Source organism: Narcine bancroftii, chromosome 2 (assembly GCF_036971445.1).
Source record: "Narcine bancroftii isolate sNarBan1 chromosome 2, sNarBan1.hap1, whole genome shotgun sequence".
Lineage (NCBI taxonomy): Eukaryota > Metazoa > Chordata > Chondrichthyes > Torpediniformes > Narcinidae > Narcine > Narcine bancroftii.
The window spans coordinates 74,384,704-74,411,306 of NC_091470.1; the positions used below are offsets into that span (position 1 = coordinate 74,384,704).

General features: G+C 42.2%; 2 protein-coding genes across 6 annotated transcripts in view; one reads left to right on the forward strand and one right to left on the reverse strand.

The window, feature by feature from the left end:
• ppp1r14d (protein phosphatase 1 regulatory inhibitor subunit 14D) overlaps positions 1 to 19,263 on the reverse strand; it is a 138,260-nt gene extending 118,997 nt beyond the window's left edge. For 2 of the 5 annotated variants that reach the window (XM_069917111.1, XM_069917112.1), the window contains exon 1: positions 3,749 to 3,872. The gene's annotated coding sequence lies outside the window, so the exon portion shown is untranslated. Of the gene's footprint in view, positions 1 to 3,748; positions 3,873 to 14,296; positions 14,386 to 19,171 lie in introns of those variants that run through there. The other 3 variants (XM_069917113.1, XM_069917115.1, XM_069917114.1) reach the window with 3 other exon arrangements.
• The window catches only part of LOC138753745 (kunitz-type protease inhibitor 1-like), a 96,970-nt gene continuing 84,513 nt past the window's right edge, over positions 14,147 to 26,603 (forward strand). The window contains exon 1 of the mRNA XM_069917105.1: positions 14,147 to 14,687. Coding sequence (XP_069773206.1) covers positions 14,255 to 14,687 — 433 coding nt within the window. The 5' untranslated portion in view covers positions 14,147 to 14,254. The remainder of the gene's footprint in view (positions 14,688 to 26,603) is intronic.

Sequence of the window (26,603 nt, forward strand, 5' to 3'; positions counted from 1 at the left end):
TTAAGGTTAGTTTAAAAGTTAAGACTGTACCTTAAGAGTAAATAAATTAGGGCTTGAAAATTAAACACTGTCTGGTTCATTGTCTAGCTACTCGTTACATGCGGTTCGTAACAATTCAAACCCTCACACTCCATCCATGGGATTTGAAATCACACTATGAATTTTCCAGTATCCCAGACTGCTGGTCAATAATTTAAAAAATAACACTGCACCAGAACATTTTGTTTAGTTTAGTTTAGTTCACAATATCTGAAAGAGTTAGATACAAAGAGTTAGATCCCAACGATCCTGCATAAACATCACCTGGTTAAAAAGTACAAAAATCACACAAGACTTTCCTGTTAAAGTATGAGTCATCTGAATACTTTACAGATGGGATCAGGTCTTAACAGGTTCTCAGTAACAGAAGTATCATTGCCTGACTGAATTCACCTGACTGATGACTCAAGTCAATCCATTGCTCTCTATATATAAAATGCCAGATGACGCCCAATAGAGTTGTAACAACACACAGCGTGATGTATAACTTCATAAGTTCTACGCATTCAATAAACACTCATTACTATTATTCCTCTGCCCCGCAGACAGACGTAATTAAGCCTGCTGCAAGCCATCCTATTCTAACTTTACTCCTCTCTTGTGTAACCAAGTTGACATTAAGCGCCCATGAAGCTGCTCTGAAGACTGGATGAGCTCATTGCTGTATATCTCAGCCCTGTCTCATTGCTGGCTATCGATCAACCCTGGGAATTCAGGACCAGGCAAAGTCTGTGACTGTAGGTCACAGGCATCAACCTATGAGATATGCAAAAGCCATCTCAAGCCTGTGGTCTACTGGCCTAAGGTCCTCTCTCCCACTCCAGTCAGATGTGCACATGTACATTTGATTCTGATGATGCCTGATGGACAATGGGCACTCGATGGATTGAAGGCCTGTTGTTTCTCTCTATGACTCTTTATACGTTTGGGAGAACTGAGGATTTCAAGGAAGCTCCTGGCAACTTTCAAAAATGATTGGAAACTGCAGACTTTGCCCTGTGCTGCTCTTGGGAACTTGTGATGGCTGACCCCGATCAACTTGTGTCAGAATGCCAGCATGCAGGAATGAACTGCATCCTTTGCTGAGGAGCTGCCAATAGAATTGAACATTTGTGCAGTCATCAGGGGTCCTCCTCCATTCCATCCTTCTGATGAAATTGGTTAAAGCAGCTGCTGAAGATGGATAGGCAGTGGAGCTGAAGAACTGAAAAAGGAATGATCAACCTCTAACAGACAGACCACCTTTCCTTTGTGTAAGTTATGACTCCAACCACTTCGGTTTTTACCCTTTAAAATGGTTTCAGCTCCCAGTATGACCTGCCTGCTTCAAAGTCACACTCAGTTGAACATTTGCCTTAAGTCATGGAGTCATACAGCATGCAACAATCCATTCAGCTCATCTTGTCCACGTTGACCAAGTTGGCACTCTGGGTGAAACCCAACACATTATCCACATCCTTCTAAGCACTTCTTCGCCATATATCATATGTACCACTTTTAGGTACATGCTCGAGGTATTAAAGATCCCATTTACTCCCATGCTCGAGGTATTAAAGATCCATCTAACTGTGGAGGTATTAAAGATCCATCTAACTCTCCCTGTATCTCAAGCCCTCTCGTCCAGAAACATCTTGGTGAATCTCCTCTTCACCCCTTCCATCTTATTGATTTCCTCTCCTGATAGCTGGCTGTCCAGAACTGCACACTCTACTCCAAGTGTGGTCCTACCAATGCCTCATAAAGCTGTATGACAAGGTCCCAATGTTTATATTTGGTACTTAGTCCATTGAAGGTACAAGAGCCAAATCCCTTCTTCATGTAGTTCATCTGAGTTGCCACTAGAGGCAGCTTTACCTCTCTGTTGATGTGAAGGAGATTTACCATCACCTCACCACTGGACTACCAGGACGATGATTATGCACTCAGTTAGTCACTCTGAAGGACTCAGGCCAGAAATGTTGGCTATGTGACTTGCTGTGTTTCTCCAGCACATCTGTGCATCGGTTCATCTTTCTCTTCTTGGAGAGAGTCATTACTCACTCAGTTTATTTGTCACTCTACCCAACCCTACACATTGTTTAGCTCTTACTGAATACATGCATGGATTCTTCAGTTTTTGTTCCATTGCAAATGACATTGAACAATCATCAAACATCCTACAGTAAAAGGAACTGAAAAGGACAGCCAGAGATGGCTGGGACTTAGTCTGCTATGAGAATCTCCTGCTGGATTGCCACATGTTGAAATGACTACAAATATCTTCCTTCGCCAAATAGTGTTCCCATTGACCCCTGAATGCCACACTCATGTGGGGCTGGGAATGAGTTCAAGTAGAGAGTGAGTTTACAGGTGATTGGAGACAGGTGAGCGAGAGCAAGAGGTGGCATGGAGGGTGCACATGAGCTAGGAGTAGTGAATGGAGCCGGAGAGCCACGTGGGGCGGTGAGCCGGGGGGCGGTGAGCCGGGGGGCGGTGAGCCGGGGGGCGGTGAGCCGGGGGGCGGTGAGCCGGGGGGCGGTGAGCCGGGGGGCGGTGAGCCGGGGGGCGGTGAGCCGGGGGGCGGTGAGCGGATGGAGGGAAGGGCGAATGGGAAGTTAAAATAGGTTTTAAGCCTATTTGACCGATTTGATCAAATTGGGTCCTGTGCTGTGCACGTTTTTGAGCCCAGGCCTTGAGCAGAGACACTGTGACGGACTTCGCTTAAACTGGTAAGAAAATAATACGATAGGCCTTATAAACTGAGGGATTTGTCAGTGAACTCATGAAGTTATTGCCCTTAATTGATCGTATTATCTCAGTGAAATATTTTTAGGAAATATGTCTTTGATTAAACTACTGGCTATAGGCCTCCTTTGTCTCCCTAACCAAAAATTCCATGTTTCGTATTCATTTGACCCAGTAAGATAGATGTATTCCGGAGCTGATGAAGCATCTCTTATTATTATCAAGATCAAATCAGGCTATAGGCTAATCAATAAGGGAACTTGTACTTTAATATGAGATTGAGATAGCGTTATGCTAGCCTAGGGCCTAGCCTATAGCCTAGGTTTCAGCGGTTCACCTGAACATAAATAGCCTAGGCCCTAAGCGTAGAATTTCTGGCAATGTTAGCAATCATAGATGGAATTGGTTAGGATATTCGGGTCTTATAAAGATGAATAACACCGAAATTAGGTCAGTTTAAGTTGATCTTTACTAGGCTAGGTCGCTATGGGGGTTATAGCCTACATCTTCGAGTTGGTTTACAAGGTTATTCAGCTATAGGGGCATGTACTGTACATCTCTGGGTTATTCATCTTTACAAGATCCAGATATTCTTAGCAAAGCTGTCTCTGTCATTGTTTCATAATTTTGCAGTGGTTTGATTAGTATCAAAATAGTACTAGGCTACTGTTACTAACTATGCTATTGTACTGCCAGGGCTTAATATAGCCTTTTTCATGTTTTTGGTGATTTGGAACAGGTGCAGTTTAGCTTGACCATATGGAAATTGTTTTCTCCGTGGGCGAATTTCATCCATTACACGCATCAGTTTTTCTGCCGATTTTCTAGCTAAATATCTAATGACAAACTAGCGCTAGACATTTGACTAGAAAATCAGCTAAAAAAAAAAACACCAAAATTAAAGTGCGTCCTCCCGTTCTGGAATGTAACCTTAACTAACATAACCTAACCAACCTAACCATTACTAAAAAAAGGCAATTCTTACCTTATTCGAGGTTAGTCGTCATTCAACAAATCCAGAATCGGTCGCTTGTTTTGCTGTTCTGTGGTGTTCACAAGTTGAGAGTTGGGTGCGTTGTTCCAAGGTCAGCAGCTGACATTGGAACAATGTAAAGCTAACGAGCAAAATAACATGGGATTGACGCTGGTTTCTTACGTTGTACCAACAACGATGGCAACATTGTTCCACTGTTGGAACAACGTAGACATGTTATCAGGGATGATGAGTCCAGTTTTATAACAAATTGCTAACGTCAAGTTTTTTGTGTAATTTTAAGTCTAAACATTTTAAAATATACTTCTTTTACCTTTTTTACCTTAAAAATATAGCCCAGAGAATTAGCAGCTTAAAATTTGTATGTCATTTTACACGGCAAGCACAAGCAGAGAGAGAGACAAAGGGCGTGTGATAGTATGGATTCTATCACCGATATGTATATATGTGTATATTGTAGTATAGGATGGCTGTGATTGGCTGAGAGTGTAGCCAAGCCTACTGGCAGGTCTTAAAGGGTTGCTCCGAGCCAGACCCAGATCATTCTGGACTGGTCGACCTACATGTGATACGCTCCAGTCTTTTGGTTAATAAAAGCCTTGGTTTGGATCAACAAGCCTTTAATTCTTTCGACGTGCACTACAGGGCACAAATATTTAAGCGGCAACCTGAAACGAGCACTGGCCAAGGCTAAGGTAGCTGAAAATTAAAAACATAGAGGTGCTATCACAAAATTCCTTGTCACTCCATCTTTGAAGTGCCCATGTATTGAGAATGAAGAAAACAAAAACAATTCAGAAAATGACAATACAGCCTTGAGTCCAATTACAATTGATGAATACAATGATGAAATTGATAACGTTAGAAAAGGATGACGCAGCTGTGAATCAAATTGAAGACGATCTCAATACACCAGAAGACAGTGCCAAAGCGTAAAGTCCACTTATAGCTGAAAAAGACCAAGCCCAAACATCACACAATGATGGATCATCCATGAGTACAGTTGTAATTAATATTTTTGATGACCCAATCAACTGGCCAGCATATATACATCAAAATGTAAGAGTTTATTTAACAATGAAAGGTCCTCCTATTCCAGTGAACAACTTTCCACGACATGAAAAGGGATTGTGTTTTTCAAAGTTTCACTAAGAGGAAACTTCCAAATGGGGAGTGTGTTGAAAGACCTTGGATTATATACTCTCAGTCTGCTGATCGAATTTATTGCTTTTATTGTAAACTTTTTAGTAAGAACACAACCAGAACATTATCAACAAGTGGATTCAACAACTGGTCTAATCTTCATACAAGATTGTGTGAGCATGAAAATTCTAAAAACCATTTGGAAGCCACATGGAGTTTCTGGGAGTTACACCAAAGACTTTGTAGTGGACAGACAATTGACAAAAAACTTGAAATAATCATCAATGAACATGCAAAACACTGGCAGCAAGTATTCAAAAGGCAAGTAGCAATAACACAGTTTCTTGCTGAGAGAAATCTAGCATTTAGAGGAACAGAGGAAAAAGTTGGTAATGACACAATGGAAACTTTTTAGGTCTTGTTGAGCTGATTGGAAAGATTGATCCTGTTCTTGAAGAACATTTACGAAAAGTAAAAACCCACGAAATTCATAATCACTGTTTAGGAAAAGATACTCAGAATGAACTTCTAGACATCATGGCTACAGCGGTTTTGAATGAGATACTGAAACGTGTAAAAGCAGATAAGTACCATGTCATAATTTTAGACTGCACACCTGATATGAGTCACCAAGAACAATGTCTCTAACGATCAGGTATGTGTCTGATGGTAACTTGGCTCCTTCAGGTGTTTATGAACATTTCATAAAGTTTATGCAGGTTGTAAGTAGCACAGGAGAAGATTTATATAAAACATTATTAAACACACTGAAGGAATTAAATTTAGAGGTGAAAGACATTCGAAGCCAAGGCTATGACAACAGTAGCAACATGAAAGATCACACATCTGAAGTACAAGTATGACTGTTGAAGGATAATTCAAGAGCTTTCTTTGTACTCTGTGCATGTCACAATTATAACCTTTTACTTGGACAAGTAGCCAAGTGTTGTCCAGATACTATAACGTTTTTTGGGATCTTGCAAAGGATCTACATATTGTCCTCAGCATCAACTAAGAGGTGGGCAGATTTTAACAAACAGGTACCCGGGTTATCAGTGAAACCCTTGAGCAACACAAGGTGCGAGTGTCGGATTGATAGTGTTAAACCTATTTGTTATTAGGTTGGAGAAGTATATGATGCACTTAACCATATAACCATTTACGGAGCGGAAACATGCCAATGTCGGCCTTTCAAGTCCGTACCAGTTCACTAGAACCTGGGAGCTTCTTGAAGAACGGTCCCAATCTGTGTATCTCATTGAGTTTTTACTGTCCCTTTTTCTTTCACAAAGCTGTGCAATGTCAGGTCCAAATTCTCCCTACTGCCAGCAGAACCACCTCAGAGTGACTTCCACCCTGATCTATCAGGAAAAATCAGTTCATTATTTTAGAATGCCCTTCTTTAGGAAGAATGAGAAGGCTATGGATAGGATGGAAGAAGATTTAGTAAAAGTTATCTAAAGTAAGAAATGAAAAATAAAGTTAGAAAAAATGTGTTGGAAGTGCAAAATTATAAAGCAAGTGTGGAAATATCAGAGAGAACAGATGAGCCCAAGGTAAAAGCAAAAGCTGAATCTTTAGCAAACCAGCTAAAAGACTACAAATTTTTAGTTTCTTTGATATTTTGGCATGAAGTACTTTTTAAAAGTTAATTATATAAGCAAGGAATTACAAAGTGAAACAAAGGACATTGATGAGAGCATGGAGTAATTTGAAAAACTATTATCATGGCTAAAAATTTATAGAGTGTGGTTTTAATGATGTCCTAATAGGCGCCCTGCTCCAGCTCCCTCAACAGCCCCTAAGGCTAGAGCTGGATGAGGTCCTCACCCGGAAAGAGACATATAAGGCAATTGAACAACTGAAAAGTGGCAAAGCAGCAGGTATGGATGGAATCCCCCCCAGAGGTCTGGAAGGCTGGCGGCAAAACTCTGCATGCCAAACTGCATGAGTTTTTCAAGCTCTGCTGGGACCAAGGAAAGCTGCCTCAGGACCTTCGTGATGCCATCATCATCACCCTGTACAAAAACAAAGGCGAGAAATCAGACTGCTCAAACTACAGGGGAATCACGCTGCTCTCCATTGCAGACAAAATCTTCCCTAGGATTCTCCTAAATAGAATAATACCTAGTGTCGCCAAGAATGTTCTCCCAGAATCACAGTGCGGCTTTTGTGCAAACAGAGGAACTACTGACATGGTCTTTGCCCTCAGACAGCTCCAAGAAAAGTGCAGAGAACAAAACAAAGGACTCTACATCACCTTTGTTGACCTCACCAAAGCCTTCGACACCGTGAGCAGGAAAGGGCTTTGGCAAATACTAGAGCGCCTCGGGTGCCTCCCAAAGTTCCTCAACATGGTTATCCAACTGCACGAAAACCAACAAGGTCGGGTCAGATACAGAAATGAGCTCTCTGAACCCTTCTCCATTAACAATGGCGTGAAGCAAGGCTGCGTTCTCGCACCAACCCTCTTTTCAATCTTCTTCAGCATGATGCTGAAACAAGCCATGAAAGACCTCAACAATGAAGACGCTGTTTACATCCGGTACCGCACGGATGGCAGTCTCTTCAATCTGAGGCACCTGCAAGCTCACACCAAGACACAAGAGCAACTTGTCCATGAACTACTCTTTGTAGACGATGCCGCTTTAGTTGCCCATTCAGAGCCAGCTCATCAGCGCTTGACGTCCTGTTTTGCAGAAACTGCCAAAATGTTTGGCCTGGAAGTCAGCCTGAAGAAAACTGAGGTCCTCCATCAGCCAGCTCCCCACCATGACTACCAGCCCCCCCCACATCTCCATCAGGCACACAAAACTCAAAACGGTCAACCTATCTTGGCTGCACCATTTCATCGGATGCAAGGATCGACAACGAGATAGACAACAGACTCGTCAAGGCAAATAGTGCCTTTTGAAGACTACACAAAAGAGTCTGGAAAAACAACCAACTGAAAAACCTGACAAAGATTAGCGTATACAGAGCTGTTGTCATAGCCACACTCCTGTTCGGCTCCGAATCATGGGTCCTCTACTGGCATCACCTACGGCTCCTAGAACGCTTCCACCAGCATTGTCTCCGCTCCATCCTCAACATTCATTGGAGCGACTTCATCATCAACATCGAAGTACTCGGTAGGAGTCACGTGATGGAGTTGTGGCCGGTCAGGGAATTCCAGCCCTCACCCGAAAAGTTAAAAAAAAAAACACACAAAACACAAAGGTACAAGATTAAAATTTATAATAAAGTAAAAATAAAGGTGAGAAGAAAATGGCAGCGAAGAGAGAAAAGTCAAAAACAACGGGAAGAAAAGAGGAAGAAAGAATGTCGGAAGAAGAAGGTGAAGGCCTTACCTGTTTGAAGAGGCCCGCCGCGGAGAGAGAAGCCCGCTCCCTCAGGTCAGTGGTAAAAGTGCGCAACCGCGCATGCGCGAGAAGTCATGCATGCGCGATGCGCATGAAAAAAAACACACTGACGGGAAGGGGGAACAGCTGCGGAGTCGATCTCCACAGGTGAGAGAGACACTTGCAGCACAGCAGCAGGTGCAGAACACAGACAATAATGACAACAAGAAAGAAGAGGGTAAAAAGAAAACAAGGAAACAACAGATGGTCAACCCAGAGGAAGAAGAAGAAGAACAGAAAGAAATGGAAGAAGAAAAGAAAGGCAAGTCAATGGATGTATCTTTTTTTAAAGAATATATGGAATCAGTGAAAGAATGGCAATTACAATAAGTTAATGAGATAAAAAGAAGAATTAAGAATGCAGAAGAAAAAATGAATAAAATAGAAATGGCCATGTCAGAGATAGGAAAAAGAGTGGAAAATATGGAAGAATGAGAAACAATTGTAGAAATGGAAGTAGAGGAATTAAAAGAGAAATTAGAAGAATCTAATAAAAAAGTTAAAGAGGCACATGAGCTGTTAGCTCAGAAGATAGATATAATAGAAAAATATAATAGAAGAAATAATATAAAGATAGTGGGCCTTAAGGAAGATGAAGAAGGCAAGAATATGAGAGAATTTATAAAAGATTGGATCCCCAGGGACCTAGGAAGACCAGAATTACAGGAAGAAATGGAAATAGAGAGGGCACATAGTACTTTAGCCCAGAAATCACAACCGCAGCAAAAACCAAGATCCATTTTAGTAAAATTCTTAAGATATACAACAAGAGAAAATATATTGGAGAAAGCAATGAAGAAAATAAGAGAAGACAAAAAGCCACTGGAATATAAAGGTCAAAAAAATTTTTTCTATTCAGACATAAGTTTTGAACTCCTGAAGAAGAGGAAGGAGTTCAAGACAGCAAAAACGATCTTATGGAAAAAAGGATATAAATTTATGTTAAAGTACCCAGCGGTACTTAAAATAGTTATTCCAGGGCAACAAAACAGACCATTCTCGGATCCAGAGGAAGCAAGGAAATTTGCAGAACAACTACAAAACAAGCAGAGAGATGAAGACATGTAATGAGAGTAAAAATGACCACGAACTATATGTTTGTGTGTAAAGGGGTATATGTGTGTATATATATATATAGTGTGTATACATGAATGTATCCGTATTTAGAGGAAAATATATAGATTGATTGATAAAACCAGATTGATAAAACACAAAGCTTACCAGATTCATGTTAAACAGCAATAATTACAGTAATACTAAAGCAAGGGAAAGATCCACTCGCACCAGCGTCATATAGACCAATATCATTACTTAACACAGATTATAAGATAATAGCTAAACTATTTGCAAACAGATTAGCAGAGTATGTACCTAAAATGGCAAATCTAGACCAAACTGGATTTATTAAAAAAAGACGGACAACAGACAATATTTGTAAATTTATCAATTTAATTCATGCAGTAGAAGGGAGTAAAGTGCCAACAGTAGCAGTTGCTTTAGACGCAGAGAAGGCCTTTGACAGAGTAGAATGGAATTATTTATTCAAAGTATTGCAAAAATTCAGTTTACCAGAGAAGTATATTCATTGGATTAAATCATTATATAAGGGGCCATTGGCGAAAGTGACAGTAAATGGATACATAACAAAGCAATTTAACTTAAGCAGGTCAACATGGCAGGGATGCCCACTATCACCCTTATTGTTCGCGTTAGCTATAGAACCACTAGCAGAATTGGTAAGAACAGAAAATAATATAAAAGGGATAAAAATATAAGACAAGGAATATAAATCAGTTTATTTGCGGATGATGTTATAGTATACTTAACAGAACCAGAACTATCAATAAAAGAATTATATAAGAAACTGAAGGAATATGGAGAAGTGTCGGGTTACAAGATTAACGTAAATAAAAGTGAAGCAATGCCAATGAATAATGCGGATTTCTCAAAATTTAAGAAGGAATCACCATTCAGATGGCAAATGCAAGCAATAAGATACCTAGGTATACAAATAAATAAAAATCTCGGCCATCTATATAAACTCAATTATTATCCACTAATGAAAAAATTACAGGACGATTTAGAGCATTGGAAAGATTTACCATTAACACTAATAGGAAGGATAAACTGTATTAAAATGAACATTTTCCCAAGGATATTATACCTATTTCAGGCATTGCCAATACACTTGACAGAGAAATTCTTCAAGGAGTTAAAGAAAATAATAAGGAAATTTTTATGGAAAGGGGGGAAACCGAGGATAGCACTAGATAAATTAACAGAATGGTATAAACAAGGAGGATTACAACTGTCAAACTTTAAAAATTATTATAGAGCTGCACAATTAAGATACCTATCAGATTTTTATCAAACAAGCGAAAAGCCAGAATGGACTAGATTAGAATTAGATAAAATAGGGGAAAAGATACCTGAACACATATTATATAAATGGGATGAAAAATTGGTACGAGATAGGAGTTCTCCAGTATTACATCATCTACTCAATATTTGGAAAAAGATTCATGTAGAAAGGAATAAAACAAATTACCAATTACCAAAACTAATATTGACGCAAAATAAGTTACTCCCTTTTACAATAGATAACCTTTCCTTTAGAGAATAGGAGAAAAAAGGGATCAATAGAATAGAAAATTGTTTTTCAGGAAATAGATTCTTATCCATTAAACAAATGAAAGATAAGTACAATATAACTCAAGATACAGCGCTGGCATATTACCAATTGAGATCCTACTTGAAGGATAAATTAGGAAGCAGTTTGAGTTTGCCAGAGGCAAGTAACCTTGAATATGTGATTACAGATACAATGATAATCAAAAGATTTATAACAAATATGTATATTAAACTGCAAGAAAAGGAGAATGAGGAAACAAATGGTAAAACTAAACAAAAATGGGAACAAGATTTAAATATAAAGATAAAAAAGGAAACATGGGAGAAGTTATGCTCCGGAACGATGAGAAATACAATAAATACGAGGTTACGTATGATACAATATAACTGGATACACAGGCTATGCATTACACCTCAAAAGTTAAATAAATGGGACCCAACAATATCTGATAGATGTTTTCGATGTAAAAAAGAAATGGGAACAAGAATTCATGCAATTTGGACATGTGAGAAAGTGAAAAAATTTTAGGAAGATCTAAACCAGATATTAAATAAAATCACAAAAAGCAATATACCAAAATCCCCAGAGATCTTCCTCCTAAGTAACATAAAAAACAAAGAATTTGGACTCGATTTGGATGGTGCACAAAAAAGATTTGTTAAGATAGCTCTAGCCGTAGCAAAAAAATGTATTATGTCAACCTGGAAATTGGAAGATAATTTGAGAAATCAACAATGGTATATAGAAATGAATAAATGTATTCCATTAGAAAAAATAACATATAGTTTAAGAAATAATATTGAAATATTTGAACAAATATGGGAGCCTTACATGAAGCACAATAGAGAAAACCTACCGGGGACATTCACTACCTAAATTAACGAAAGGAGAAGGAAATGAAAAGAATTGACTCAGTGGAATTTCTTGTTTATTTTTATTGAATGACAACATTGTTTGACTGGTTTAGTGTATCTTAGATTTTGTGCTTTGGATGGATGGGGGGGGGAGGTGGGGAGGGTGGGATGGGAGGAGGGGGGGAAGAAAATGGCACTGTATGTATTTGAGGGGGAAGGTGTGTGTATCATGGTTTGTGGTGTGAAAAATTAAAAAAATTTTAAAAAAATAGAGCAAAGATAAAGATACAGAACTTAAAAAAAACATCGAAGTACTCGAGATGGCAGAGGCCGACAGCATCGAATCCACGCTGCTGAATATCCAACTGCATTGGATATTCCAGAATGGAGGTCCATCGCCTTCCCAAGATAGTGTTATATGGCGAGCTCTCCACTGGCCACCGAGACAGAGGTACAGCAAAGAAGAGGTACAAGGACTGCTTAAAGAAATCTCTTGGTGCCTGCCCCATTGACCACCGCCAGTGGGCTGATCTCGCCTCTAACCGTGCATCTTGGCGCCTCACAGTTCGGCGGGCAGCAACCTCCTTTGAAGAAGACCGCAGAGCCCACCTCACTGACAAAAGACAAAGGAGGAAAAACCCAACACCCAACCCCAACCCACCAATTTTCCCCTGCAACCGCTGCAACCGTGTCTGCCTGTCCCGCATCGGACTTGTCAGCCACAAACGAGCCTGCAGCTGACGTGGACATTACGCCTCCATAAATCATCGTCCGCGAAGCCAAGCTAAAGAAGAATAGGCGCCAATGAATTGGCTGAAGCTGTTGAATTACCATTGGAGTTTAGACAATTTCAAGAAAAAAAACTACGTAGAAGGAAGAGAATGTTTTCACACAAAAGATCAAGCTTTAGATGATCCAAAAGAAGTATACAGAGTTCAGTGCTTCACCTTAGTGCTAGACAAAGCTATTCAATCCTTAGAGTCTCGATTTAAGCAGCTTAAAAGCCATGTAAAATTATTTGGAATTTTCAATAACTTTCAGAGCTGACCCTGAAGCATACTAAAACAGAGCATTGATGGAGGGGTAGTTACTGAAACAACTAAAGCCGTGGATGGTGATCTGTTGGCCGAAGAAGTTGAAGCTCCGAAAACTTTCCTTGAGCCTCAAGCTCTGTTTGAGGACCTACCTGGACGTAAACAATCGATTCACAGCATTTCCTAATGTTTTTTTTATTGCTTTGAGGGTTCACCGAACAGTCGCATCGGGCGAAAGAAGTTTTTTTCAAAACTAAAACTTACGGTCAACAATTTCACAAGAGAGACTAAACAATTTGGCGGTGCTTATCTATGGGAAATGACATTACTAAAACCATCGACTTTGAAAGATTTTGCAAATTTAAAACAGCCCGAAGTCTGTTTCTGAAAGACTCTGTCTGTAATGGTCTTAACTTGTATGAAAACTTTCATATTGTCTTTCAATATTTAGTATATCATGCATTTAATGCTTTTTGGTTAAGACTGGCATACTCTTCTTTCTTTGGCTTGGCTTCGCGGACGAAGATTTATGGAGGGGGTAAAAAGTCCACGTCAGCTGCAGGCTCGTTTGTGGCTGACAAGTCCGATGCGGGACAGGCAGACACGATTGCAGCGGTTGCAGGGGAAAATTGGTTGGTTGGGGTTGGGTGTTGGGTTTTTCCTCCTTTGCCTTTTGTCAGTGAGGTGGGCTCTGCGGTCTTCTTCAAAGGAGGTTGCTGCCCGCCAAACTGTGAGGCGCCAAGATGCACGGTTTGAGGCGTTATCAGCCCACTGGCGGTGGTCAATGTGGCAGGCACCAAGAGATTTCTTTAGGCAGTCCTTGTACCTTTTCTTTGGTGCACCTCTGTCACGGTGGCCAGTGGAGAGCTCGCCATATAACACGATCTTGGGAAGGCGATGGTCCTCCATTCTGGAGACGTGACCCATCCAGCGCAGCTGGATCTTCAGCAGCGTGGACTCGATGCTGTCGACCTCTGCCATCTCGAGTACTTCAACGTTAGGGGTGTAAGCGCTCCAATGGATGTTGAGGATGGAGCGGAGACAACGCTGGTGGAAGCGTTCTAGGAGCCGTAGGTGATGCCGGTAGAGGACCCATGATTCGGAGCCGAACAGGAGTGTGGGTATGACAACGGCTCTGTATACGCTTATCTTTGTGAGATACTACACCAGATATAAACCATCTCTTTCGACTTTTGTATCAGTTTCCTAGCCCCGGCCCTGGCTGAGAGCAAGTCAGGGACAAGGGGTGAGGAACGTGAGCCTGGGCTGGAAGTGGGAATGGGTTGAGCCGGGAATGGAGCAGTACAGGGCGAGCCCGGGTGGGCGTGGTGCAACACTTCCTGTTGCCCAGGCTGAGTTTGCACGTCGCTCCCTTCCGCATTCACCTGGTGTGACAGGAGCCTCCACGCACGGCCTCACCAGCCCAAGCCACGATGAGCAGCCCGCGCCCACCTCCCTTGGCTCTGCACGCCTACCTGCTGCTGCCGCTCCTGCTGCCCGCCTGCTCGTCCGCCGACCCCGGCCAGTGCCTGAGCAGGTACGAGCTGGGCCGGGAAGACTTCGTGCTCGACACGGACACCTCGGTCTCCGCCGGCGCGACCTTCCTGAGCTCGCCCAACGTCAGCCGCGCCCGCGACTGTGTGCGGATGTGCTGCCGCGACCACGAATGCAATGTGGTGCTGCTGGAGGACTTGAGCGCCCCGTCCTCGCCGAACCCCCTGCTCCGAACCATCAGAGGCTGCTTCCTCTTCAACTGCCTCTACAACCGCGCGTATGTCTGCAGGTTCTTCAGGAGAGAGGGCTTCAGTAACTTCATCCTCAAAGATGTGTACAAGGAGTACCTGAAGCCCAGGTCACCTGGCACAGGTAACAAGCGCCCACACCCCCTGTCTTCGCCCCCTCCAATTATTGCTTCCTTCTCTGCCCACCTTTCTCATCAGGAGTGCTCGGGAGGCTAAAACTAGAGGGCATAGGTCAAACGTTTGAAGAACAAGATTTAAAGAACTTTTTTTTAACATAAACAGACACTGTCAGAGGAATTGGTGGAGACGGGTCCAAAAGTGTATTTGTCAGATTATACCGAATACAGAGCAGCGGGTTATCTCTAAAACCATGCACAGAGCACAAAGACAATGAAAAGAAAGATCAGTGAGACAAGGGGAGCGTGAGTGCACGGTTATGGTGGGTTCATTCAGGAGCCCGATGGCTGCAGGGAAGAAACGGCCTGTGGTTGCACACTGACTGCACTTTGTCTTCTCCCTGACGGGAGGAGGGAGAGGAGGGTGTGTCCGGGGTGCGTTGGGACCTTCGGTACGTTGGCTGCCTTTCCTGAGCAGTATGAGGTGTAGATGTGGGGGGGGGGGGAGCCATGAAGGGGAGCCATGAAGGCGAGGGGAGTTTGCGGTCACGTTCTGAGCTACATTCGCTACCTTCTCCAGCTTCCAATCTTTGGCAGGGCAGCTCCCATACCACACTGTGTGTGATGCATCCAGCAGGTATGATTTTGAAGGTTCACGTGTGGACATTGTTAAGGAATGGGGGATGTGCCAAACTTACTGTGGCTTCTTAGAAAATAGAGGCTATTGTGTGCTTTTTTTTCCACCATTGTGTCAATGTGCTTGTGGCAGGCCAGGTCATTATGAGATGGATCTCTTCCCCTTCTCTCCTTTCAATTGTAACATTTAAAATACATTTGGACAGGGATAGAGATGGGGAACATTTAGAGGGGAATGGGCTGGACACAGACGAATGGGGCCAGCTTTGGTGGACAACTGGCTGAGCATGGATGCGATTGGCCAAAGAACTTGTTTTGATTGAGGATAACTGTGACTCTGTCACCTAACCCCACTCTCTTTCTGTCCTGCATACCATCCACTCCTACCTGGACTCCAAACTCCCCCTCCTACCTGGACTCCAAACTCCCCCTCCTACCTGGACTCCAAACTCCCCCTCCTACCTGGACTCCAAACTCCCCCTCCTACCTGGACTCCAAACTCCCCCTCCTACCTGGACTCCAAACTCCCCCTCCTACCTGGACTCCAAACTCCCCCTCCTACCTGGACTCCAAACTCCCCCTCCTACCTGGACTCCAAACTCCCCCTCCTACCTGGACTCCAAACTCCCCCTCCTACCTGGACTCCAAACTCCCCCTCCTACCTGGACTCCAAACTCCCCCTCCTACCTGGACTCCAAACTCCCCCTCCTACCTGGACTCCAAACTCCCCCTCCTACCTGGACTCCAAACTCCCCCTCCTACCTGGACTCCAAACTCTCCCCCCCCCATCTCAGACACCCTCTTTCTACCTCAACCCAAGACCCCCCATCCTACCTTAACCTCATCTCCAGAAACCCCCCAGATGCCCTCCTTCCTTTGCCCCCCCCCACCCCTGGACCCTTTCCTCCCACTTCACTCCTCAGCCCTTCCCACTTTGCCTGACCCTTCCTACCTTGACACCTATCTTCATGCTCCTACCTTTCCTTCTTCCCCTCCTATCTCCCTCTCCCCTCACTCCCTTCTAATGTTTTTGTAGTACAGGGTGTATATTCTCTTTGTATCTCAGCCAAAACTAAGCACCTGGGAATGTTTTTTTTAAAGTTGATTTTTTTTCATGTAGAGTTGGGCTGTTCCAAACCCTTTCACAATAAATCAAGTGCTTTTGTTGAGTGCTCACAGTTGTGAGACAGCAAATATAAAAATGAATTTGCATACGGAAAGTTTCCACCTGTAGCATTTGACTAACAACCTGACAATGTGTTTTAATGCTGTTGAGGGTTAAATGAAGACAGAAGAGAATATAGGTGCTGGAATCTTGATCAAAAAACAACCTCTCCTGAAGCAGGATATTGACCTGAAATGTCAACCATCCCTCGTGTTCCATTGATGTTTCCGGTCTCGCTGAGTTCCTCCAGCCGTTTGTTTTTCTATTGGGGTTAAGATGTTGGGCAGGACGCTAACCTTTGTTGTCCTTTGAAGTTATGCCCTGGGACTTGAAATGAAAATCTTAAAGTCTGAAATACTGGAAGCACAGAGCATGTCAGTCAGCATCTGTGGAGAGAGAAACAATGCTTCTGGTCTGAAACCCTTCGTCAGAAAGAAATAAATTAGCCAATGTAGCAGGGAAGCTGGGAGAGGGTGCTGGTCAGAACAAAGGGAAATTTATTGGATACGATTAAAATAATGAGCATAATTAAGGTTAAATTTCTTGGTTTGTTGCCTTGGGATATGTTAATTCTCCAGAGAGAACAAATACTACTATGTTCTCTTGAGCTGTCATCTCTATCATTTTCAGTGCTGTCAAGTGTTTTGATGCATTGACTATTTTCTCGGGTCCCTCCCACTCAGCCAAGATGTTACTTGTTTTGTGGATGTTAAAAAATAAAAGCACAAAAATGTTGGAAACACCCAGCAAGTCAGGCAGCATCTGGAGAAAGAGAAAGTCAATATTTGAGTTTATTTCAGAAATCCAGCATCTGCCATTATTTTTGATTTTCATGCAAAGAATGTCCTTGTGAAATTTTGGTTTTTAGTCTATTCTAAACTTCTTCCAACACATGCTGATGACAGGAATGCAAAAAGGTATGTTTATAAATAAAATATTTTGAACGGTGCAGGTAGCTCGCAAAGTAGTTTGTTTTGTTAGCTTCTTAGTTTCGACAGCCTCCTACCAGGACGCCAGTGAAAACACCTCAGGAGGGTAATTATTAATGTACAAGGGCACCTGCTCAATGTCACACAGCTACATTTGTTCTTGCAGAGAAACTTTGTCTTTACCAACCCAATTACTTGCACAAGGTGTCTGAGTGGATAGTCCTTGGGAAATGAAGTTTCATATTGCCAAAGAACAGCACAGTGAGCCAATAGCAATTGTTCTGTCCATCAGAGTATTGTTAAAAGCTTCAAAGGCCAACTATTTGGAGGTTAAATTTGAAAATTCCAGTTTTTCAATGTTACTTTTGATGATGTTGATGTAGTCCATGAAATATCTTTAATGTGCTGACAGAACTATCAGTCTTGAGGAACCCAAAATGTGGTGGAGTCAGTGAACAACTTTTAGTTTGTGACCTGGCAGCCACTTTGTGCATTAAAAAATTCCACAAATTTGGAAGTGGATTGTGATCACCTCTTCCTGAAATGATTTCAAATCTCTATTTAAAATAGCCATCAATCAAAGTTTTTCAAATGAGTCATCTTCAATACCGTTAAACCCCCTGGTATCCAGCACCTGTGGGGATGGGTAAATGCCAGATAAGTGTATTTTCCTGTTGCTTGAGGCTTGCTCTCACAATGCCTAACTAACACACCTGCTTTAAGAATAAATAGTTTAAAAAAAAACAACTATACAGTACTTACATTGAACAAACTTTACTTTGCATGAATATATAAATCTTTAAAAATTTTACTTTATCTGCAGGTTCCTCCCCCTCCACTGAGCCGCACGACAGATGAACAATGACATTATAGATGATTAACCCTCCCCCAAGTTTACAGATAATACTTTACTAATGCACTTAATAGTATACTAATAAAGATAAAAGCCCCTTTTACACTGGAACCTTGTCCCAGGAATTGACAGCCACTTTACTGGTTAAGGATCCAGTGGAAAAGAGAAACAATCAGCACGCCGGTGTCAAATGACGTAAAATCACTCCAAGAATTAACGGCCTCAACCCCTACTCGAACCCCAGACATCAGCGTGCCAATTAAACCAGTGGAAAAAGGACAAGTTGCATCCCTGGACTATTGCTGAAGGGAAACTCTCCTATCCACAGGGATGACTTGTGGTCAGTGGGAAAGCAGGTAGTGTCCCAGTTAAAAGTGGCCCAGAAGAAACGACTTCTTTAAACGGGACACTGAATGACCAATTAACTGGGATGCCAGTGGAAAAAGGGCTAAAGTCTCTTACTAAGTAGGGATAAGGAGACACTCCAACGACGAGCGGCATCAACCAGCTCTTCATCCTGGCTGACACCATTATTGTTTCACACAACTTTATTCGAACAGCTGATACGAGCAAAGCATGACCGAGGCACTCCACTGGATATTTGCTCCATCATCACTAAGTGTGTGTTACTTCAGAGAATTTTATTCACATTTTAATCTTTTCTTGTTTATTTATTTATCTGTCAGTTTATTTATTTATTTCTCTATTATTTTGCCGGTTGCTTGAGGCTGACAGTTGGTTGAATTTCAGATAGCAAGGGTTTTACTGTATTTCTCTATCATGGATTAGATCAATTGGGACCAAGCCCTTTCTTTTTGCAAAAAATAATGAATTCTCTTCCAGACACAATTAACAGACTTGTGAATATGAATCAAGAAAGAGTATGGAAAAAAAGAAGAAACCAGTTACCTTTTCAATGAATGCAGGTGAATCCCATTCAAATGAATAGAACTACATTCAGTGCAGATCCAAAAGGTCTGTAGTGCATTGATGTGAACACTGAAAGGAACTGGGGGAAAGCTGAGTGCTCTGGAAAAAGATTGACTGGACAGACAGCATTTGTGGAAAGGGAAACAATGTTTTGAATTTGAGTGTGCCCAACTAACAGGGAGCTTTTGTACAGTCCAGATGGTGTTCCAGCACATTGTGTTTCATTTCACTCCTGTTTATCTCTGCACCGATCATTTGGTGGCAAACATGCCTTCAAGGATTTTCTCTGTCTAGTTTCTAGCTGCCTGATTCCACGAAGCTGCATTTTTCCAATCCGGATGCTGCTTTCTTTTGGCATCATCACATCACAGAATGAATTACTGCTTACATCAGCCAGGCAGAACTCAGTTTCTGTTTGTTACCTTCCTTCATCTTTCCTGATTGCCCCAGTGTAACAGTGCAACATTAAACTGGAAAGCGACTACAGCATGGTAACCGGGCCCATGAGCCCATTCCACCCAAGTGACCTACAATTCTGCTATTTTTTTTGAAGAGCATGAGGAAACTAAAGAACCTGGAGGAAACCCACACAGTCATGAGGCAAACGTACCAACTCCTTATAGACAGCGCCGGTTTTGAACCTTGGTCTCTGGCGCTGTAACAGCGTTGCGCTCACCGCTATGTGAACCGTGGTGCAGAGTTCCACACAGGTCAGCTACCAATCAGCTCACTGCCCATTCCTCACCAACTACTCCACAAAATAAGGACCATCTTGGTTGGCTGAGTGGGAGGGATCCAAGAAAATAGGCAATGCTTCCAAAACGCTTCACTGTAGAGCTGGGAATGACAGAGATGACATTGGTGGCATGTTTTAACTAACTATTTTGCCATGTGTGATGGAGATTAATCCTATCTTTTCCCAACATTCATACATGTAGATTTCCTGCAGGAGCAAAGATGGTTGTTGACCAATATTTCTGCTCGTGTGCAAAAGAGAAGCAATGAAAACTGGTTACGGTTACAGAAATCTGCAGCCAACCATGAATAAACAGGGCCTCCCTTCACTGGAACCACCAGTGACACCCATCTACCGAGAAAGAATTTAAATCATCGTAGGACCTTGCTGCTGAAGGAATGTCATATCAAAATAGCTGATTTAAAGAAAATAATTTAGAGGATGACTTCAGTTTAATATAATTAATCTCTGCACCTATTCCCAAAAAATACTCGGGGATCACTCACATTAAACAGGTTAGAATCTTACTTTGGCCAGGTTTGTAGTATTGTTCTCTGTCCTGGGTCTATTTTACAATGCAGATATAGAAGAAGGGGGGAAAAAAAACAGACAAACAAAGGAATCTCAAGAGATGATGAGAGCACTGCAGTGCAACAGGTGCCGTTGCTGCCGCACAGCAAGTAACCCAGGTTCAATCAGCTCTCTGTGTGGAGTTTGCATGTTCTCTCTGTGACCGCGAGAACCCACGCCACCCCCCCACCCAACAAGTGCTGGTTGGATGTTAAATTACAACACTGTTGGAGCTGGATCTGGCGATGCAGTCATAGGTAAGTAGTGTGAATGAGAGAGGGCTGAGCACACAGCCCTCAGGTGCGCCAGTGCTCAGCGTAATGGTACTCGATATTCTGCTACCAACCCAGGAAGTTACAGCAAGGGGTGTTGAGTCCCAGTGAGGACAGCTTCTACCCCAGCCTCTGGGGAATGATCATATGAAACGCTGAGCTGAAGTCAATGAACAGCAGGCTGGTGTTTGAGGCATCGTTCTCTGCGTGCATAAGGAAGCAAACTCATATTTGTTTGATGCTTTCTGGAGATCTTATTTACTGCCTTTGTGCCTCCAATTACTCGTTCCCCTTCAGCTGCATCAAAATCTACATTGGACTTCCCTATAATTTTGCCTTCGAATCCTCAAATGGACTATGTTGTCTCTGGCTTTGGGAATGCATGGAATTTTGCCATTACTTGCTTTCCAGTTCCTTTCTCCATAACCTCTTCTAAACTTGGTAATCCTAACCTCCTGAAACTTCAGGTTGTTGTTTTAGCATTTTGTACATCTTTGCCTTTGATCGTTGCAACATTGTTGGCATTTCTTTTAAATACAAAAACTCTTGGCTCTGAAATTTCCTCTTCAAACCTTTGAATCTTTTCTTTTTAATGCACTGCTGGTATTTTGCATGCTACACTGAAGGCATTATACAAATGTAATTATGTTTCCTTTTTAGTGTAAATTTTATTTTTCATTTGCATCAATATAAGTGCAGTATTTATCCATATCTTAAAGATGGTCCTCCATCAGCTAGCTCCCCACCATGACCACCAGCCCCCCCACACATCTCCATCTGGCACACTGAACTCAAAACGGTCAACCAGTTTACCTACCTCGGCTGCACCATTTCATCTGATGCAAGGATCGACAAAGAGATAGACAACAGGCTCGCCAAGGCAAATAGCGCCTTTGGAAGACTACACAAAAGAGTCTGGAAAAACAACCACCTGAAGAAACACACAAGGATTAGCATGTACAGAGCCTTGGTCATACCCACGTTCCTGTTCGACTCTGAATCATGGGTCCTCTACCGGCATCACCTATGGCTCCTAGAACGCTTCCATCAGCACTGTCTCCGCTCCATCCTCAACATTCATTGGAATGACTTCATCACCAACGTTGAAGTACTCGAGCTGGCAGAGTCCGCAAGCATCAAATCCATGCTGCTGAAGACCCAACTGCGCTGGGTGGGTCACGTCTCCAGAATGGAGGACCATCGCCTTCCCAAGATCGTGTTCTATGGCGAGCTCTCCACTGGCCACCGAGACAGAGGTGCACCAAAGAAGAGGTACAAGGACTGCTTAAAGAAATCTCTTGGTGCCTGCCACATTGACCACCGCCAGTGGGCTGATCTCGCCTCAAACCGTGCATCTTGGCGCCTCACAGTTCGGCGGGCAGCAACCTCCTTTGAAGAAGACCGCAGAGCCCACCTCACTGACAAAAGACAAAGGGGGAAAAACCCCACACCCAACCCCAACCAACCAATTTTCCGCTGCAACCGTGTCTGCCTGTCCCGCATCGGACTTGTCAGCCACAAACGAGCCTGCAGCTGACGTGGACATTTACCCCCTCCATAAATCTTCATCCTCGAAGCCAAGCCAAAGAAGAAGAAGAAAGAAGAAGATAAAATTTAATAATTCCGTTTGCCATTTATTCAACCCCACATTATTGTCTTATTTCCACATTACAGCTATACATTTATTTGCTATTGCTACACTTAAAAACTTCTTCTAACTTCAAATCAAAAATATCTCCTAATAAAAATTATTTGGGATCTTTAAAAACTTGCATCTTCGTAACTCATCCCAATAAAATACTTGTACCTTCCCAAAATTTTCCTACTTTTTCACATTGCCAAACTGCATGGAAAAAGGTTCCTACCTCTTTATTATATCTAAAACATTGATCAGAACAATTTGAATTAATTCCATGTAATTTATATGGAGTATAATATAATTGATGTAAAAAGATTAAATTGTACCATTTGGTATCTAACATTAATTGTATTAGTTACACTTTCATAACATTGGTTTGACCCTACTTCTTGAATTTGTATAGTTAAATCTCTTTTCCATCTCAATTTAGATTTAAATAAATCCTTTTTCTGCAATTTTATATACATATTATTAATAAATCTTTTGATAAACATATCAGTTATTAAATATTCAAGTTGACTTTTTTTTCAGGTAATCTGAAATTCCTCCCTAACTTTATTTTTAACTATGATTTAAGATGATAATAAGAAAAAATGGTTTTATTTGGTTTCTTATACTTATCTTTCAATTGGTCAAAAGTAAAAAAAAAACCCAAAAACAATTCTTTATCCTTTTTATTCCACAATTGTACCAAATATCGAAATAACCATTATTAACCGTAAAAGGAATCCAAGGATTTTCTGCTTAAATAACATTCTAGCCAACTGATAATTCTTCATTCCTCTTTCTACATGTATTCCATTCCATACTTTAAGTTTATCTCTGAGGGCAACATTCCCTGTAGATGTTCTTGATGGTGGGGAGGGTTTTGCCTGTGATGTCCTGGGCTGTGTCCACTATCTTTTTCAGGGCTTTGCATTCAAGGGTATTGGTGTCCACATACCAGACCATGATGCAGCCAGTCAGCATATTTTCCACCATACATCTGTGGAAATTTTCCAGGGTTTCTGATGTAATACCAGACCTTTGCTGTCTCCTGAGGAAATGGAGGTGCTGACGTGGTTTCTTCATGATGCTATTAGTGGGCTGGGTCCTGGAAAGATCCTCTGAGATGGTGATTCTGACGAACTTAAATTTGCTCACCCTCTCCACCTCTGATACTCCAATGATCACTGGATCATACAGCTCTGGTTTCCCCTTCCTGAAGTCAACAATCAGCTCCTTAGTTTTGGAGACATTGAGTGAGGTTGTTGTTGGTGCACTTTTCGGCCAGGCTTTCAATCTGCCTCATTACTGACTCGTCGTCCCTTTTTATACAACCCACTACCATGGTATCATCAATGAATTTGTAGATGGTGTTATTGTTGTACTGAGCAACACAGTCACAGGTATAAAGTGAGTAGAGCAGGGAGCTAAGAACATGGAGCTTTGGTATTGACAGAGATTGTGAAGGAGATTTTTCTTACCAATCCTCAATGGTCATGGTCTGGAAGTGAGGAAATCTAGGATTCATTTACACAGTAGGAGTCCCAGGTCTTTGCAGATGTTTGCTGATCAATTTTGAGGGGATGATGGTGTTAAGTGCTGAACTGTAGTTGATAAAGAGCATCCTGATGAATGCACCTTTGCTGTCCAGGTGTTCCAGGGCTTTGTGTGGAGCCAGTGAGATGGCATCTGCCATAAACTTGTTGCTACGATAGGTGAACTGCAATGTACCCATGTCACTGATCAAACAGGAGCTGATCTGCTTCAACACTGGCCTTTGAAAACACTTCATGACTGTTGATGTGAGTGCCACTAGTCGATAGCATTTAGGCAGGTTACTACGCTCTTCTTGGGCGAGATTGACGCCCGTTTGAAACAGGTGGTTACCACACCCTACTGGAATGAGATATTGAAGATCTCCATGAATACATTGGCAAGTTGGTCATCACAGATTTTTAATACTCAACCAGGTTGTTTTCCTCGGATTCAGTTCCCTTGGGAGTTTGTCTGCTACTGAAAAAATTGACAGGAGAGGTTCAGGTTGACTTTGACACCTTTTTTTCCATTTGGAACACATGAACACAGGTAATATCTGTTCCAGAAGACTAATATTTAGTGATAAATTCGAGATGTTTGCAGGAGATCCATTTTTTCTTTGAGATCTTCGAGTTTTTGGAGCACTTTACAGTCAATTATCTACTTACTTAAATGTGATCAGTATTGTGATGTGAGAAACAAGTCTACAAATTTTGGAAAGCAAGTATCATATGGAGAGATGTGACCAGTTTTAGTAATGGAGATTAGTCACAGAATGAGTGCAATCCACACGGATTTTTGCTCATACTTTGATGAAAGGCTCAGGCCCAAATCATTGGTTACTCTTCCGATAGGTGCTGACTGGCTGCATCATGGTCTGGTATGTGGACACCAATAACCTTGAATGCAAAGCCCTGCAAAAGATAGTGATCACAGCCCAGGACATCACAGGCAAAACCCTCCCCACCATCAAGAACATCTACAGGGAATATTGCCCGAGTTTCTCCAGTGCTTTTGTGTTGCACTTTAATCTTTCCCTTGTATATTTGGCTAAAGTAGCCCCTATTTAATTGATGCCTCAAATGTGTACAAATTAAATATATTTAAAAAAGATGTTGGCTTTATCCTCTCCTGTCTCTTTAACCTCATGCAGTTCAGGAGCCCTCCTCTTCCCCACCCCCCTCACCCCAAGAACATGATATTCCACCAATCTTGACCTCTTACGTATTCCCAATTACCACTTCTTCACTGTTGATAGTCAAGGAATTAATTTTGGCACAATCATTTGTGGAGGCCTTTGTATACTTGAGCTGCCAAATAACCTACCTAATATCTATGCCCCTTTATTTTCCTTTCTTCTTTCTATGGCTTGGCTTCGCGGTCGAAGATTTATGGAGAGGTAATGTCCACGTCAGCTGCAGGCTCGTTTGTGGCTAACAAGTCCGATGCAGGACAGGCAGACACGGTTGCAGCGGTTACAAGGGAAAATTGGTTGGTTGGGGTTGGGTGTTGGGTTTTTCCTCATTTGTCTTTTGTCAGTGAGGTGGGCTCTGCGGTTTTCTTCAAAGGAGGTTGCTGTCCGCCGAACTGTGAGGCGCCAAGATGCACGGTTGGAGGCGATATCAGCCCACTGGCGGTGGTCAATGTGGCAGGCGCCAAGAGATTTTTTTAGGCAGTCCTTGTACCTCTTCTTTGGTGCACCTCTGTCACGGTGGCCAGTGGAGAGCTCGCCATATAACACGATCTTGGGAAGGCGATGGTCCTCCATTCTGGAGACGTGACCTACCCAGCGCAGTTAGATCTTCAGCAGCGTGGATTTGATGCTGTCGGCCTCTGCCATCTCGAGTACTTCGATGTTAGGGATGAAGTTGCTCCAATTAATGTTGAGGATGGAGTGGAGACAACGCTGGTGGATACTTAAAATGCACTTTATCTTTTTTTAATTTCCTTATGCAGTTTGCTGCCATTTTGCTGATTCTGCCCCCATAAATGTTATTTTTCCATTGAAGGTGCTTTACATATAAAATTACATTTTACTGAATCTTGTAATTCTTAGAGTCAGAGTCATATAGCTTTGCCCAAATTTGTTTATGCCCACTAAGTTCACATTCTGGGCTTGTTCCACTTGCTTGCATTTGGTTCCTATCTTTCTAAGGCCTTCCTATCCATATATCTGTCCAAATGTCTTTTGAACATTGTGATTGCACCATTATTATAGCTTCCTCTGGCAGTTTGTTCCAAGTATGGAAAACACTGAGTTAAAATGTTTCCTGTCAGGTCTCTCCAGTCCTAGAGAGCATACTTAAATCTATGTTCTCTTGTACTGGAGTTGGCTACCCTGTGTAAAAGACAGTGAGCATTCACTTTATCCATGCACCTCATGATTATGTAAACCTCTATCAGTTCACCCATCAGCCTCCTTCATTCAAGGAAATCTTGGGTGAGAGAGTTTGGAATTGTTGGAGAAGGACTGGGCAACACTTTGATGCAGGGAACTTGGCATAAATGATGGATGGCAATGAGCTGTGACAGAATGTATGCCTCCCCTTTACAGTAGGGTTTTGAGCTTTCCAAGTTTAGTGGGCTTTATTCCCTCAAAGTTCTTATGGACCCAGAAATATCTATGGGAGGTTCTCAATGTTGTTCTGTGGCTTGGTAGTTCCTTGATGGTCT